The sequence below is a fragment of the Anoplopoma fimbria genome, chromosome 21, assembly GCF_027596085.1.
Source record: "Anoplopoma fimbria isolate UVic2021 breed Golden Eagle Sablefish chromosome 21, Afim_UVic_2022, whole genome shotgun sequence".
Lineage (NCBI taxonomy): Eukaryota > Metazoa > Chordata > Actinopteri > Perciformes > Anoplopomatidae > Anoplopoma > Anoplopoma fimbria.
Window position 1 is genome coordinate 14,340,529 of NC_072469.1, and position 15,958 is coordinate 14,356,486.

At 40.6% G+C, this 15,958-nt stretch overlaps 1 protein-coding gene across 2 annotated transcripts in view; it reads left to right on the top strand.

The window, feature by feature from the left end:
* odad2 (outer dynein arm docking complex subunit 2) overlaps window positions 1–15,958 on the top strand; it is a 41,357-nt gene that overhangs the window by 2,282 nt on the left and 23,117 nt on the right. For both annotated transcript variants that reach the window (XM_054623101.1, XM_054623102.1), the window contains exons 4-10: window positions 18–225; window positions 436–542; window positions 1,066–1,202; window positions 2,549–2,665; window positions 7,139–7,356; window positions 7,922–8,071; window positions 9,301–9,454. In XM_054623101.1, coding sequence (XP_054479076.1) covers window positions 18–225; window positions 436–542; window positions 1,066–1,202; window positions 2,549–2,665; window positions 7,139–7,356; window positions 7,922–8,071; window positions 9,301–9,454 — 1,091 coding nt within the window. The remainder of the gene's footprint in view (window positions 1–17; window positions 226–435; window positions 543–1,065; window positions 1,203–2,548; window positions 2,666–7,138; window positions 7,357–7,921; window positions 8,072–9,300; window positions 9,455–15,958) is intronic.

A 15,958-nucleotide genomic window follows, 5' to 3' on the forward strand; every position in this document is an offset into this window, starting at 1 on the left:
CCTCTTTCATTGTTCAGAAAATAAAGACCCCGTGGTTAAGATTCTTGGTCCCAGCTTTGCCAGCATCCTGGAGAAAGAAAATGCCAATACAGATGTGCTAAGTCTGGTCGACAAAGTAAAAGAGGAAGATCAAGGCAAGGATTCTGAAGTCAAAGTCAAGCTGTTTCTCTTGCTCCAAAATATGGATAACCAGCTCCTCAGCAAGTGCCTCAAAGAGATAGACGAGTAGGTGCTTCTTCCTTCTCCAGCTCTCTTATAATTCAAACTGTTCATCTATCCATCCTCCACGGATGTTCTCTTTCACTCAGACCTAACCAGTTTCCCAGCAACATGTGGTTGTTTTTGATTGGAAGAGGCAGCGGGTTTAGAAAATGGAACCGTGAATGAATGAATTGGATGTTTGTTTTGTTTTGTTTTTCTACATTTTCATCACAGACAAGTCAGGCTGGACCCCGCCGCAGTGGAGAATGAAGTGGAGCTGTTGAAACGGCTCTGCAGCGAAGGGGAAAAGAGGGTGTTGAAGTCGGTTCGATACACATCAGGTTTGAATTATCTCCACATTTCACTGCGTTGCAAGGAAAGCAATTGCTATTAACACTAATGCTAGATATTCCAAAGCATAAAACATGTCTGTGTTCTGCCGCCACAGAAGACATGGAAGTCATTATATCTGTCAGAGACCAGTTTACCAAGTCGTTAGTCTGTGCACTTTTTTGCTTCATTGCAGTGTATTCATCGAGGCCTAAAAAAGTCCCCATTTCTCATGTTGAATTGACACCGTCTATGATGATACTCTCTCAACCAGCCCTACCTTATAAAAAATGGCTCTGTTTTTTAGTGGATGATTTACATTGCAAGTGAAACTATGTCTCAGACCTGTGCTCATTGGTGTGCTATGTCATCCTCTTTAGCAGTCCAGGCATTTGTGATGATTTCTCTGTTTTGCTCCTCTGTTTCCTTCTCTTTTGGAGACAAACTTGGAAGTTGCTGCAAGCACTACATTATAACATTTTGGGGGGGAGATTATTGGAACTGTAAATTTATTTTTATTGCTTTTCTTTTTAGATTATGTATTTTCAAACGGCTTCCGCGCCCCTCCGTGGAGACAGGCCCTTGATGAGATTTGTTACCTTGTGATCGAGCCTTGTGACACCAAGACCCTCTACGTCACCTGCAGCACAGCTGGAGTTTTTCTCAATGGGGTAAGGCTAGGAAGATAAAGCACTGTTGACTGTGGATCAGCTGCAACAGTCAACCTAATATTGTTTCCTTTTTCTGTTTGGAGAGACGTACATGGAGGTTACCTTCTGGAAAATAATTTTTGATAGGCCAATCCATCACTGTAGAGTCGAGTAACGGGATAGTTTGGATGTTTTAAAGTGGGGTTATATAAGGTACTTATCCTTATCAGTGTATTACCTACAGTAGACGGCTGTCTGCAGGCCCCAGTCTGGAAAAGCAGGCAAGAGTACCAATGTAGAAGCTATGTGATGTACTGCTGTGGATTAGGGCAGTGGCAACATTTATTTTAGCCACCTAAGAAAATCAATATAAGTCTAAGTGTGTGCTATATATCGTGAGTTTCCAAAACTAGCAAAACAAAGAATAAATAGATAAGATACATTTAATAGCAAAGGCATTGCCCAACTGTTTTATTTTCCACATCCTTTAAAATGACTTGAGTTCACAGAAAGTAATCACTTCTGACATTTGTAAGTCCCCCTTTACATTGTTCCAGCTGGATGGGGTATTTAAACAAAGTGCAGTGATCTACAAGATAACCACACCCAGTAATAAAATGTAGAGAACAGTGGTATTCTGCATCCAACATCTTTAGCCGTCATTAAAAGCAGATCACAAATAACATTATAAAAGTTGAAGATACAAGTTAGAAAATACATTGGCTATCACTGGACAGCAACAGAATCTAAGTGACTTGTGTTTTCTGATGCTGTTTAAAAGTCTGTTAATATAATTCCTGTTTGTAGCAAAACAGGCTTATGTTTTTACTCATGATCAGATGACGAACTCAAACTTTTATTTTCATACATATACCTTAAATTTGTACGGTAAAAAAAATCATATGTAATTTGTTATCTGGCGTTAAAGCGTCCCCCTAAAGTCCCTAAGTGTGCTATTGCAATGAGAGCTTCCAAATACTTCCCAAACTCCAGGAATCTCTCCGAATGTGTTTGCAATCATTTCTAAGAGAGGATTTTGCGTGCTGCAGCACCTTTCACTCTTTCCCTGACATTGCTGACAAGCCATAGGTTTCCTGCCTCTGTTTCTCCACCTGGAAATGGTTCGGCCAAGGTGAAAAAACTACAGCCTAAAACCTGAACGGGTGACATTGATGCAACTGAAACCTCAAAGAGCAGTTGTGTCTTAAACCTAATTCAGCGGTTTACATGGTTTTTACACTTCCTTGTTGAGGCTGCCTGGAGATACTCCGAGCTTTCTAACCTCAGCTTTTCCAGCCGACATGTGGGTCAAATTATAATTGTGGTTTTCAGAATTAATGAAGCTGTTTTTCACTTTGTTTTCATAGGGCATAAAACAGGAGGGGGAGGAGAGCGGCTACGAGCGAACAAGTGATCTGTACGAAGACCTGGGAACTCTTCTGAAGAGCACATCTCCACATTTTGCCGAGAACATAAACAAGCAGGTACAGTGGAACGCGGGCAGATGCAATTATCATCAACGCATTGAGACCTTCTTTTTTGTAGCCTTAAGTTTTAGCTCTCATAGCCGGAACGCGTGGGTGTTGAAATGCCTCTTTGTCCCATGAACAAGGTCCTTCTCTCCAAAGCTCTGATTTGATCGCTGATGCCGTGTGACTCACATGCGTAAACAGAGTCAGGGTTGTGTAATCAGTGTCTGTGCTGCTCCACGCTAGTGAGCTAGTGTCTGGTTGTCACTGTGTTAAAAAATTTCTGAAACGGTCGTCCTCCGTGTTCCAACATCAAAACAGCACGGCCCCATCCCACCCTCCACCCGCCCCCCTCGGCAAACACACATGCACAGACAGACACCCGCGCTCATTTCCAGACACTGCAATACGCGTGATTTATTCAGTAGTGCTATTTCCTGCTTTAGTAATTTGACGACATAACAAATCGCCTCAATAATAGATTCCAGCTGCACTCCAAAAATCTGTTAATCATTTAAAAATCTGATCTTTCTTTTTTTTTTTCGCTGCTGCTGATGTTTGTAGGAAAATGTGGCATCATCGAAACATTTACAGACCACTTGCTGCTCATTGCCTGCTTTGTATCGATTTTGGATCTTTGAAGAATCATAGTGTAGATTTTTTGATTTCCATTTGCTATCATGTAATTCTCAGTAAAATAAAGAGTAAATATGAGTCAGAAGGTGTAAATATAAAGGGCAAATCTGGCTCTCAAAGAAAGAATCGAAAGTACAACCGTCTGATAAATAGAATATACAGATGTCATCTGGATTGACACAGAGATGCATTTTTGCCAATGCTTTTTCAAAACAACGGGTCGAATGATTTCACAGAACTATTCTGCATGTGAAGTGCTTTCAGGACAAAAGACAACAGAAATGCTTTTTCCAAAACAAAACTGCTTATTGAATTGTCCCATGGGATTTCAACACAAGATTTATTTTTACAGTCACTGGTGTGTATTGCTGTACTTTGTCTTTAACATCCATGAATTCGCAAACTTTTTTACAGACCACGCTAGCACTATGGATGGAAATGTCAGTTGGTCGAGCACTTTGGTCCAGACATAAATGTCTCATAAACTATTGGATGGCTTGCCAATCGTTTTTAACATACATTCATGGTCCCCAGAGGATGAAGCCTAATGACTTTGGTGATTTCCTGGCTTTTCCTCTAAAGCCACCTGCAAAGTTTCACTTATCCAGTGATACCATTTAGGATCATTTGGACCATTTGGATCAGACATTCATGTTCCCCTCAGGAGGAGTTGTAATGACTTTGTTGACCCCCTGACTTTTCATTTAGTACTATTTTCATGGTATCATAAAATTTGAATTTGTCCAGTAGTACTGGAACCCTGAGGGCAAGTGAGAAAAAGTTTTGCTAGGATAATTTTATTCTTAGATATCTGTGAAAGCAGGTTTAAAAAAAACAATGTTTGAATGTGCTTCTTCCAGGTGAGTTTTAATTCCTTCATGCACTCTAATCAAAAGGTATTAAGAAATATTACAAGATAATATTGTGTGTTACCCAGTTATGTAAATTTAAACTAAGAGAAAACATGAATGCTTTTAATGCTATTTAGAACATGGCTAGCAATCGCTTCAGCCAGTTGTGACTGTAATAATTATTGCAACAACCTGTTTCACAGATTTCTCAGCTCTATGTTGTGTGAATTGCTATTTAGAGAATGTTTGCATTCTAATATGCTAAACTAAATGGAGAACATTGTAAATAACTGCTAAACATCAGCATGTTAGCCTGCTAACATTAGCATTTAGCTTAAAGCACCGCTCACGTGCCAGTAGACTCTTAAGCTCTGTACGAAATCACTTCCTATTACCTATATAGTGCACTGTATTTACCCTCCCCCGTTTAATTTGATTTTGTGAAATTAATGCAAAATATGGGAAGAGAAAATGTAGTGTCCATGGCATGGACTACTACTTTTTGCTAATAATTCAACAATGCAATGCTCCTTACTTTATGGATGAGAAAATAACCGTTGTGTGACTACATTCATCATTGACGATGATTGAAAAATGTATAAAATCTTAATTTGCTGGTCAATATAAGAGTATACCATATAATGTCTAGCATACGGGAAGTAGTGAATGTGTGAACAAGGGCGTGATTTTGGATACAGCCTTAATCAAGTTAAGTTTTATGAAGATTATACTGTGTAGCATAACCAGTAGAACAGCACCACCATTTTGTAAATTGTCATTGGTCCATAGTATAGTAAATTGGATTGGGGTTAGTGAAGACTTTAATAAACCACTGCGTAGTGCCAGGCTGAAGCGTGTAAAAAAAAGACATTGAGCCTTTCATGTTTTACGAGCCCTGTGTGAAGAGTGATGCTTTGAATCTGAACGATCTAAAAATGATGGACAGCAGCAGTAAATATTGCTGTGAACCAGTTTGTGGGGGCACAAATCATTGTCAAGGTCTTTTTCTTCTGGATTCTTTAACTCCTTTGATATGTGCCTCGCATTGTCCTGTTACAGTTGTTTAAGTCTGTTTTGCTGCTGAATATTTTCTCTCTGCCTCCACTTGAGCTAATCACGCTCACATGGTGGGGTCAAGGTAAAAAAACGCAGTGCTTTGAAATTTGTTTGATTGATTGCTGACGACAGCAAATCAAACAGCGCAATGTGCATCCTGTGTCTGAGATATTAAGTAATTGCGGTCACTCTCGTGGACATGATCCATTCCAGTTTTAATTCGAGGGAGCAATAGCGGGCGGTGTCCATCAGAAACACAATCTTCCACGACTCCGGCTCAGTTCCCTGATTGCAACGCAGAGAGCCCCAACGTGGAAGGCGATAGCCAAAGATAACAACACCTAATCTCCGAACATATCTGCTCAAAGTGAGGAAGCAGGTCTTTTTTAACAGTTCTATTAGATCAGACAGCTTCAATCAAATGAGCAGAGGCAGCCAAAGGAGACGAGGCCTGCGACACAGGGAGGAAGCAGACTCGCCTTCTTAGTTGAGTGTTGTGGAATGGTTTTGACATCATAGAGTGATTGGAAATTGGACATGCAGCATATTTGCATGTGCAAGAAGCTCACAGAAGAGCGAAAACTCCCCGGGTTTGGACATTTGTTTTTGTTATTCTTGTCCTGAAATTAATATAGACCGCCTCACTGTCATAACCAGTCAGTAGAGACTGCTTGAATCTCGCCACTGACAGATGTTTTATGGCCAGTGGCTTCAGATTTGCTGCCCTGCTGATTTTCCATCAGTGCGGATCAACTAATTAGATCTTGTCTACCACAAGCACATGTAAATAGTTGGAGTTTAGGTTTTAGCAATCAAATGAAGAAATAAGAAAAGTGCTAATGATTGAATGTCACCTGCTATAAAAATGTTTTTTGAGTTTTTTGTAGTTTTTTTCAGAAGTAGAAAACCACGTGTAGTAGGACTTTCTACCGTGGCATGTCAAGGAATGTGGAGTGTTCTCTGCTGTGTTAGCGCATGGACTTTGTCCATTTCACATATAGTAGAATTGAAGAAGGTCGGTTAGCCTAATAAAGTCAGACTCTGGCTCTGTGGTCGGGTGAATTGACTTGTATGTTTCCAATGGCAGGTCACTTTGTGTTCTATGAAAAACAAGTCTTTGGAAAAGGGATTGGGCATGCTTGGCAACACTAGCCATAGAAATACTTATGTCTTAATTCTTTTTCCCTGGCCTTAAAAAACGTTGAGCCCGCTAATAACCAATGACAAGTTATTTCTGCAGAGCAGGTGTCTGTGATTAAAAATTCACCCGCCTGCAAACCATTCATATGTGTCTTGTTGGCATTCGTGTGTAGGTTGTAAAGTTTGGTATAAAGACCTTCAAAACTTCAGAAAAAAATAAAATAAAATCAGAAGTGAATAACAGTGACACAAAGGCGCTACTTTGTCTGTGCCAAGCTGCAAGGTTTAAGGTGGAGGAATGCACAGAAACAATAAACTTTTCGATATTGTTCGGCCAATTAACAGAGGGGGACCTCTTCTGTGTAAAGCATTGGGAAAGTATTCTATTCCAAAGCCTCAATATAGACGGAAATTGTTATGCAGGTCTGCATATTGTTGAGAAAAGGGCTTTTATGGGAATTTTATGTTTCTCATATGTCACTGATACTGCTCTGTAGTTTTTATATGCCTGTTCTCAGATTGAAATGGCCAACACTATGTCAGACATTAAGATGTAATGTGTCCCACATAATGCAGAGAGAGGATAATGTCAGATTGTGGGGTGGAAAATATGTTGCACAAGCAAACATCAGAATGACTACTTTGTTTCAGTAAGCATCATTCAGAGAAATGCACAACCGGAGCACATACGGTTTTACAAACAATCATGTATTGTATATCTCACCGCTACAATTTTGGTGCAAATTGAAAGACGTCTTCTGCCCCCCTCACTCTCCGGTCTTTGTCTTTTTCCACTTACCAACAGGATTTTGCAGTTCAAGAACTTCCATTAACACAAAAGATCCAGCATGTGGAATCGGTTGATGCGGAGGAACAAGGCCAACCCCAGAGGTCTTACGAGCAACAGGAAAAGAATGTGCATGAGAAGGCGAGGCAACAGCATGCACCGAACAAGGCAGGCGGCGAGAAGAAATATGAACCATGTCCGAGGTGGAAGAATCTCGGTCTCGTGTCTCCGTGTGGGTATGTTACGGTTCTTCTGGTCAGATGTGTCCTAAAATATCTTCAGGGAACCGCTCACTGTGCGAGGTGGAGATCCTTCTTGTTGAGGAGATGAGCTTCAGATGACAGCGACGCCAAGCCTTCGTCACATGTGCTCGCCGTGTCTGCCAGCAGACGCACATTATAAAGAGACGGCTATATGGTTTTTATATTTTAGGGCAAGTGAAAGTGTTCCCGATTACACAATGATTAGGTTAATGGATACGTTCACAGTGTGGAAACCCTTTCTGCCCTATTACAGACAGAAATGTTGGGAAAAAGTCTTAGAAACAATCCCAAAAAGATCTGTCACATATGGTCTTTGATTGATAAATAGATCTAGCAAGGGCTGAGCTGTTGCAGCTGTACCCTGTGATAACTGTACCCATTTGAGGAGAAACTGGCTCACGATAAAAGTATCTCAATTGCAAAAAAAAAAATGCCCGCTGAACCCTTGTCACGAATTGTTAAATAATGATTATGTTAGAAAAATAACCATTTTCAAAATAGAAGCAGGCGTAATGACTCTTATTTCACATCATTATAGTGAAGCAGAGGAAAAGAAACGGAGTAAGAGCCCCGGAGAGGAGAAGTCTGGTGAAATACAGAAGAAAAAGCTTGGAGTGGGAGCCAAGAGCAAGATGAAAGCGGACTTCTCTGTGTCCTCTTTACCTGGACGCATGTCCTCCCAGAAAATGTAAGTGTCCCAAAGCAGTTCTCCTTTTGTCAGAATCTCTAAGGATTATTTTCTGCAGGGGGGGTTAAGGTATACACGATTTAGGAACTAATAGGAATTGTTGTTTAACAAGTGTAACCTGCATTCACATTTCCAATTGTATTGACAAAGAACCTGTGTAAAGGTATTTTCTTCCTCCAACTCTTGGCAGCTACACCTCCTCAGCTGTCTCCACACTTGCATCTGCCAATGCATACAGACTGCTAGCATCATAAATCGACTCTAGCCACTGTTCACTGATAGCATTCTTTGGTGCTCATTGGTTAGTGTAAATGCAATTAAGACCCCGGGATTCACTCAGTCACAGGCATGCCTTGCACACCACCCAGGACAGTGTGTAGGCCTAGTTCGGTTCGGTGTTTATTACATTACATTACAGTCATTTAGCAGACGCTTTTATCCAAAGCGACTTACAATCAGTAGTATATTACATATCATTCACCCATTCACACACTGATGACAGGCTACCATGCAAGGTGCCACCATCAGACTCTAACTAACATTCATGCAACATCCAGTCCACACCGATGGCAAGCCTTCGGGAGCAACTTGGGGTTAAGTGTCTTGCCCAAGGACACATTGACTGCCGAAGCCGGGTATCGAACCACCGACCCTCTGATTGGAGAACTACCTTACTCTCCACTACGCCACAGCCGCCTGTCATGTTATCATGTTTCTCCCTTGAAAACACGCCCTCATATGGGCTGGCTCCTACTGATAATACGCTCCCCTGGAAATGCTATTTGTATGTACATGGTAACTGTCTCTCAGCGGCCCCATTTGAATATATATACCAAATTTCATTGCTCCACCGTTCCCAAATTCAGGATACTGTTATCCAAGGGGCCAGAGCAACTTTGAAAAGCCATCTGCACTCCTGTTTGCATCAATGACCCTCTGTATATGATGATGACGGCTCCAGTCCTCCCCTGACATTATTCCAATCTTTATTTTCCTGCTGCATGAATTCTGAGGAAGTTCAAACTTGACACTTGAATCTCGAAATCGTTAATGGAACTCCTTGTGTGGGATGACCATGCTGTTTTCCCCATTTAAAACACCGGAAAAGAGATTTCACAATATTATACTCCCTCCTTTTGTCCTTCCTTGTTACACTATCCCACACCTTTGTAGATCGTTATCTGCGGTCAAAAGTGCACTATTATCTGCTCTTTTTTTTTTTTGTTCAGTAAGACCCCAGCAGGATCCATGCCAGTGGACGCTCTCAGCGAAAGTTCAGCTGAGAGTGAGGAGGAGGAGGAGCAGCCAGAGCGCCGTCCAGAGAGTAACACAGACCTGCCTTCTGAATACTGGCAGATCCAGAAACTGGTCAAGTACCTCAAGGTAGGGGAACGTTACCTGGCACATCACTGTTTCCTTCCTCTTGATGGATTCCAACACAAAATAGCGATTTGTACAGAGAGCTGAACAACTGCAAGCTACGGTGGGCCACAACTGACAGGAAACAGTAACGTCCATGCTCTTTCCCTGACGTCTGTTCAACAATTTTGAAGCTGTCCTGAATCTGAATTCAAATTTCAAAAACCTCTTCAGAGCTGCAATGCATGGAGGTACAGGAAAACTTTGAATAGCTGGTATCATGACAGACAATTTTCCAATCAAACCTGTCTGTTTTGCCTCAGTCATATCAAGGTGTCACTTAGTAAGGAAAAAGAGGATGTCAGATAAAATAAAGTATATATATTCTATTAAGCTGAGCTTCGTAGGGAGATGCTTATTGAAGTGGTTGGCTCGGCTCGTGGATTCCTGGTTTTTGACACAGGCCTGTTTGGTTGCAAATGTGAGCCAAGGCACAGGGAAAAGAGCTGTCTGAAGGCGCTGTAGCAGCTGTACGCACTGTTTGCCCACACCGCAGAAGCATGAAAATGAAGCGCGCCTGTGATAGGTCTGACAGGGCATATGGTGAATATTAATGTGTCAAAACATGGAGGGAGAAGAAAAAGAGGATTAAAAAACGTGATCGACCCAGACTGGCTGGGAATACTTCTGACCACTTGACTTAGAGATTGTCCTTCCTCACTCAGTGGTCCCTATTATCTATTTATCTGGACAGTGTCATTCAGACAGATTTTATTAAAACAGACCACGTTTACTTTATTTTGACAGGAATCTGTTTTTTCGCACGTTGCAAGGCTGTCCCCTTCTATTTAACAGCACAAATTCCTTGAATGCTGCTTCAAATTGCTTGATGTTATTTCAACGTGCAATAATAGTCTGCATTGCATATTTTTACACACTAACAGATTTGTGTTCAGAGTAAATCTTATATAGAACACACTGCTGTAAAGTTATAGATCTCCAGATAGATATTTTTAGCTTAGCAAAATAGAATATAATGGGAGGAAATTCCCCCTCTGAAAGCAGGCAGCTACTGCTTTCCAGAAAGGAAAAAAAGATGTAAATGATATGAAAAAGGCAAATTCAGAAGAAAAAAAACCCTCGCTGCTTTGTATATTTTTTGCTTTTTAAGTGGGATTGTGGCGTGAGCTTCAGGCTTGTGTGTGTGTTCCTGCTTCAATGAGATGCAGCCCTGAAGTAACCAACATGTCCCAGCGTTCTATCTGTCTGGAAACCACACAGCACAGTTATTTATGGGGTTTGTCCAGTAGTCATTTTATAATATCATTACCATCAGACGCTGAAACTTACCATGAGCCAAGTTAAATATCTGTTTTATTTTAGGAGGAGATCTTTTTTTCCCCCCCTTTCCCCTTGCACTATAGACAGCCGTCTGTACTCTAGGAAGTTTAACACTTTCATACAGCGACGCATGGATGTTCTGTTTTGTGTTTTAATGATATTTATGTAGGAATGTTTGCTTAGTGTTCCGATGTGTTTGTTTTTATAGTTGTATGACTGGAGATCTTGTAAAATGGCTACATGGTCGCTCACAAACTCCAGCATGCAGATTTCAGTTTAGGAAGCGTGGGTTTACATGTGTATGTCTTTGCGGTAGTATGTATGCCTGTAACACACTAACATAACATAATTCATCCTCCCAATTCCAGTCTGTAATGCGTCATTGCCACAGTATAAGCAAACATTTTATCATACTTTATATTTAAACCTATATATATATTTTAAAGGCTGTATGCTGTACATATAAAGTTATATGTACAGCATACAGGCCTTCAATAAACCTGACAGGAAACAAGAAAAGCTAAGTTACAGTACAGCTTTGCTAAAAAGAATAAAGACTGTTTTACTAGTCAGGACTGAATAACAAGCAGTGAGTTGAGCAACTAAGCCACAAATGTTATTTGAGAATTTTGTGTCATTTCAAATAAAGACAACATTCTCCAGCTGCTACCAGTTAGGTCGGCCTGTGTCTTTCTGAACATAAACAATTTTCATTTCTCGAACATGTAAATATTGTGTCTGATACACAATATGTTGCTTGTTACCTGATTAACATTCCAATACTGAGTGTTCATAATTTCAATATTTTTTCCCTGGGCAGATGATTTTGTACCGTCTTTCTCTGAACACACAATGAAATAATTTATGAGACTGCTTTTCAATAGTGTCACTTTTACCACAGTCTTTCTCCATTGCTTTAAGATTGTGTTTCTTTACCTATAAATTGACCTTAAATGAAAAAGTACTGTAGATAAACAAGCTGAGATGGGCCCTTGACACACATGGTATTGAGTTCAACCCTCATTAAGGTTGCTCCCCCTCTGCTGGGCAGTCACAGTACTACTGCCGTGCGCCCTCCTCATGAGAACCATTCTACTAATTGCTACACTAAAACTAATCCTGTCTCCAGTGTACAAGAGCCAGTATTTTTTTTAATGCTTGTTTTAACAACTATAGCACTCAATTAAAACATTATATTTTTAGTGCCTGTGATGCATTTACAACATGCCTAATCTGGAGAATTTACTTGCAAGAATAATTGCATCATTGCATTCTCATGAGTTAAGCCACTTTTCAATCCAAAGACCCGACTAGACGTTTGCTCAGCATGCACTGCACTCATTTTATGACAGAAAGGCCTATTAAGTGATCAAGTTTTATGTTATAGGAGGTCCTATGTCAAATATGAAGCAAGAAGCAACCAGTAATCATTCATTCTATCCCTACAGTACCTTTCCCATTATAGAGCAGGAGATTGGGTTTGTTCTTGTCATTAGTAGCCTTCCCTCTAAGTCTGCTGCCGACTGCAGAGAAGTATGAAACCTCATGCATCCTCTGCGGCTCTGCCTCTGCCAAGACGTCGCTACTTCCCTCTTACACTAAGCTCTATGAAGCGCTGGCAGTGGCCCGAGTCCACCTGTCACCAGTCCAGCATTGCAGACATACGCTCTTATATATCTGAGCACTTATGTCACTCAATATGCACGTTTAGCCCCGCTGGCATGTAGTCCATGCCAAAACATATACTCACGCACAAAATATATACAAAAAAAAAAACTGTATTCAGAAAAAGGGCCTGAGGTCAACAGGGTACCATTGACAGCCCTTTTAACCCCATCCCTGCTCTAAGTGCTTAGTGCTGTGATTTATAGGCCTGGAGTGGCTCATGCAGGGCAGTCTGCAGAATCCAGTCTGCTGCTCCAGAGGAACCAGACAAGAATAAGACCTCCATTCAGTAGCGGGAAATGCATCGGCTATTTAGTAGGGCAGGCCGAGACACCTGCAGTAAAGGAAGAGACAAAATGCGTAAAGCATCTTTAAGTGGCTAATATTGAGTTCACCTCATGAGTGGAATTCAATCCCCCATACTGCTGAAACTCTTCTAAATCAATTTCTAATTGTGGAATATCATCAGACAAGAGGATAAAGCATTTATACAACTATCTTTAATCATTACTCGACGAGCTGCCGTTTAACTAGTGATTAATAGGTATCATCTACATAAATAGCATGCTGCAAATTCCAGAGTGGTACCCCTATGAAAGGTCTTAATGGGATGTGTTATTGTAGGGGTGACTAGTATTGCCATTTTAGTGATATTTTTTCTATAAACCCTTTCATTTGCTATTCGTTGTGTTTAACACATTTTCTGTCACTTATTCTTACTTTAGTATTTTGCATTATGAGTTATAAGTATTCTGGTTATCCACACATTCTGCTTGCCTCTGTGTATGTAATGTAAATTGGTGGGTATGTCTGACTTTAACCCAAACTTCCTTATCTCAATACCTATTGGATAGATTTGGATAGATATTGAAATATCTTGACAACTATTGATGCATTGCTTCAACATTTGCTATTGATATTCAAGGTCCCCAGAGGATACATTCTAATGACTTTGGTGATTCTTTTGGTGATTTGGTGACTTTTCCTCGAGTGCACCAACAAGTCAACATGTTCACTTTTTCAGGGAAATAGCTTGATATCTTATTGATGGATTTGCACACAATTTTGTACAGTCATTCATGATTTCCAGAGGATGAGTCCTTATGACTTTTGTGATCCCCTGACTTTTACTTTACATCACCATATGAGGTTGGTGTTTTTGTCTCAGAGTGAAATGTTTCGACAACTATGGACATTCCCGTTCCCCACATGAGGAATCATTTGGATATCCCCTGACTTTTCATCTCGTTCCATCACCAGGTCAATGTCAATTTGTCCTTTCGTTTTTGGTGTTTTTTTTTTCTCCAAATCCCTCCAAAACTTATGGCGTTCCCATTAGCCTCAGCTGATGTGCTCAGTGTTGATTAGGAAATGTTAGCATGCCAACAGGTTAAACTGAAGTTGCGTTCAAAATCGCATACTTTTTCTTTATACTTTTAGTTCATACTGCAGCTGCCCTTAAAAACTACGAACTGTTGCATGCAGAATGCATTCACTTGGGACATACTTCTTTCTCATAACAAGGCAAATTGTCTCATGTATCTTCTGCACAAAGGATTGGGGGTCAGAATAGCCAGAAAAGCATGCTGGCTTGCATACTGCAAAATGCGACCGGCATACTAAATCGTATGGTAGTATGGGTGTTGGAATGCACAGTAAGATGGTAAACCCAGTAAATGATAACTGCTAAGCACCAGCAGGTTAGCATTGTACAGTATAGCCTTGCAGAGCCGTTAGCATGTCTATGGACTCTTAGTCTTGTTTTCCATTGGGTAGAACTTACCAAGACAATCAACCCTGCTGTTACCTGTAGCCAAATGTCCTAAACGGTGGAAGCTCAAAATGTGTTTTTAAAGCAAACCTGTAAAGATTTAATTTGTTTTTTAAGGGACCAAATTAATCACATCACAGGTTGTGTTTCCTAATATCCCGCACATTAAAAGAATATGACCAAAGCCAGTAAAATGCCAAGCCAGTAGGTCATAACATACAGTGTCAATGCAAAGTTAAATATCCCCACCAAGACCTTGAACAGATATTAAACTACTTTTTGAATTTCGTTTTTCAGAGGTCGAATAGTGGTTGAATTGGTTCCACTTTGAGCATCTGTCTGCCCCATCGTGCTCATAGAATCAAAGATCTTTCACCATAAAAGATTGTCAGATGTTGTCAATGTTTTAAAGAATGTCGACAATACTTCAAGACCAAAGCTAACAAAAATGAAAGCGCATGATCTGTTTTCTGTTCTCCCAGCTATCACTCCGAAACATAGCTTTTTGGGGGGAAGGGGGTTGTTTTTACAAGGTACGAACTTCGCCCGCCAAGTCCTTTGAAGAGTGAGAATGGAGGAGACAAAGGAAGCCGTAGATCCACTGCTGTTAATAGGCAAATGGTTCACATTTAGGCTAGCATCGTGATATGGAGAACACATGTGGCCGTTATCCTGCTGTGTCAGAGCGCTGCTTTGCGAGGGAGATATGATCAAACACCACTTGAGACTCTGGTATAGGTCTACACTGATGATCTGGCCCCTCCAACAGCTGCATGAAACAGATTACCGCCCCAGCCTTCTATATAGTGACGGGCTATTTTCTACTCATATGGGTAGCTGATAGCAGGACGTGTTACATTCCTATGTTCGGTTGAAATAATCCATTTAGAGCGTTCCTGACGTCTCAAATTGTTTGCGAAGTGTGCAACTAATAAAGGCTTATGAAGCTGGGAACGGTACAGGCGGCCTTGAATCCACCAGATGAGTACTCTAACTGTACACATTCAAACCACTGCAGAAAAAGAATAATATTTGATTGTTTACTTGCCAGGAGATTTTGGACTGGACGTTTCAGTGTCACATATCAAAGCCATGTAGCAGGTCTAGTGTTACAGCAGCTTACTGTTGCATTTGCGTGCCACAAGCTTCTGTTTTATCTGACTACCGATTTTTTATTTTTTTTTCCCTTTCTCATGATCAAAACCATTGCATGTCAGGAAAAATTGTTATGCAACTGCGCATGATACAGACTAAATATGGTGATATAAAAACACCACTGCTGCCTGCCTGGAAGGTATTTTAACCATCTAAAAGCTCCAACCCTAAGACTGGTATTTTAAGTGCCGTAACGCTGTCAACATCCATCCACAGACAAGACATTATGTGGATTTATGCATTGGGAGGGGAATCTGAAAAAAGACAACAAGTATTTGGACACTAAATTTAGGAGAAAACACTAAGATAAAGTCAGGTTCTGCCACTGAAGTCAGGATTTGGCCACACATGTGCAATTTTAAATCTTTGTGTTTATCTTTTTTGGTGAACTTATTCTATTTAAGAAACAGTAAAAAAAGGTTTTCTGCCCTGTGAGTGTTGAGCGTCGTGACTTTAAATCAAAAATCTGATTTCCCCCCCAAAGCACTTGTTGACTTAGTAGTGTTGGAGATACTAAGTTGCTAATTGCTTGGGTGCAGGTCTAACATGTTATGTGTGTATATAGCTACTGTTAAAATATATTCTGCTTTTTGAAA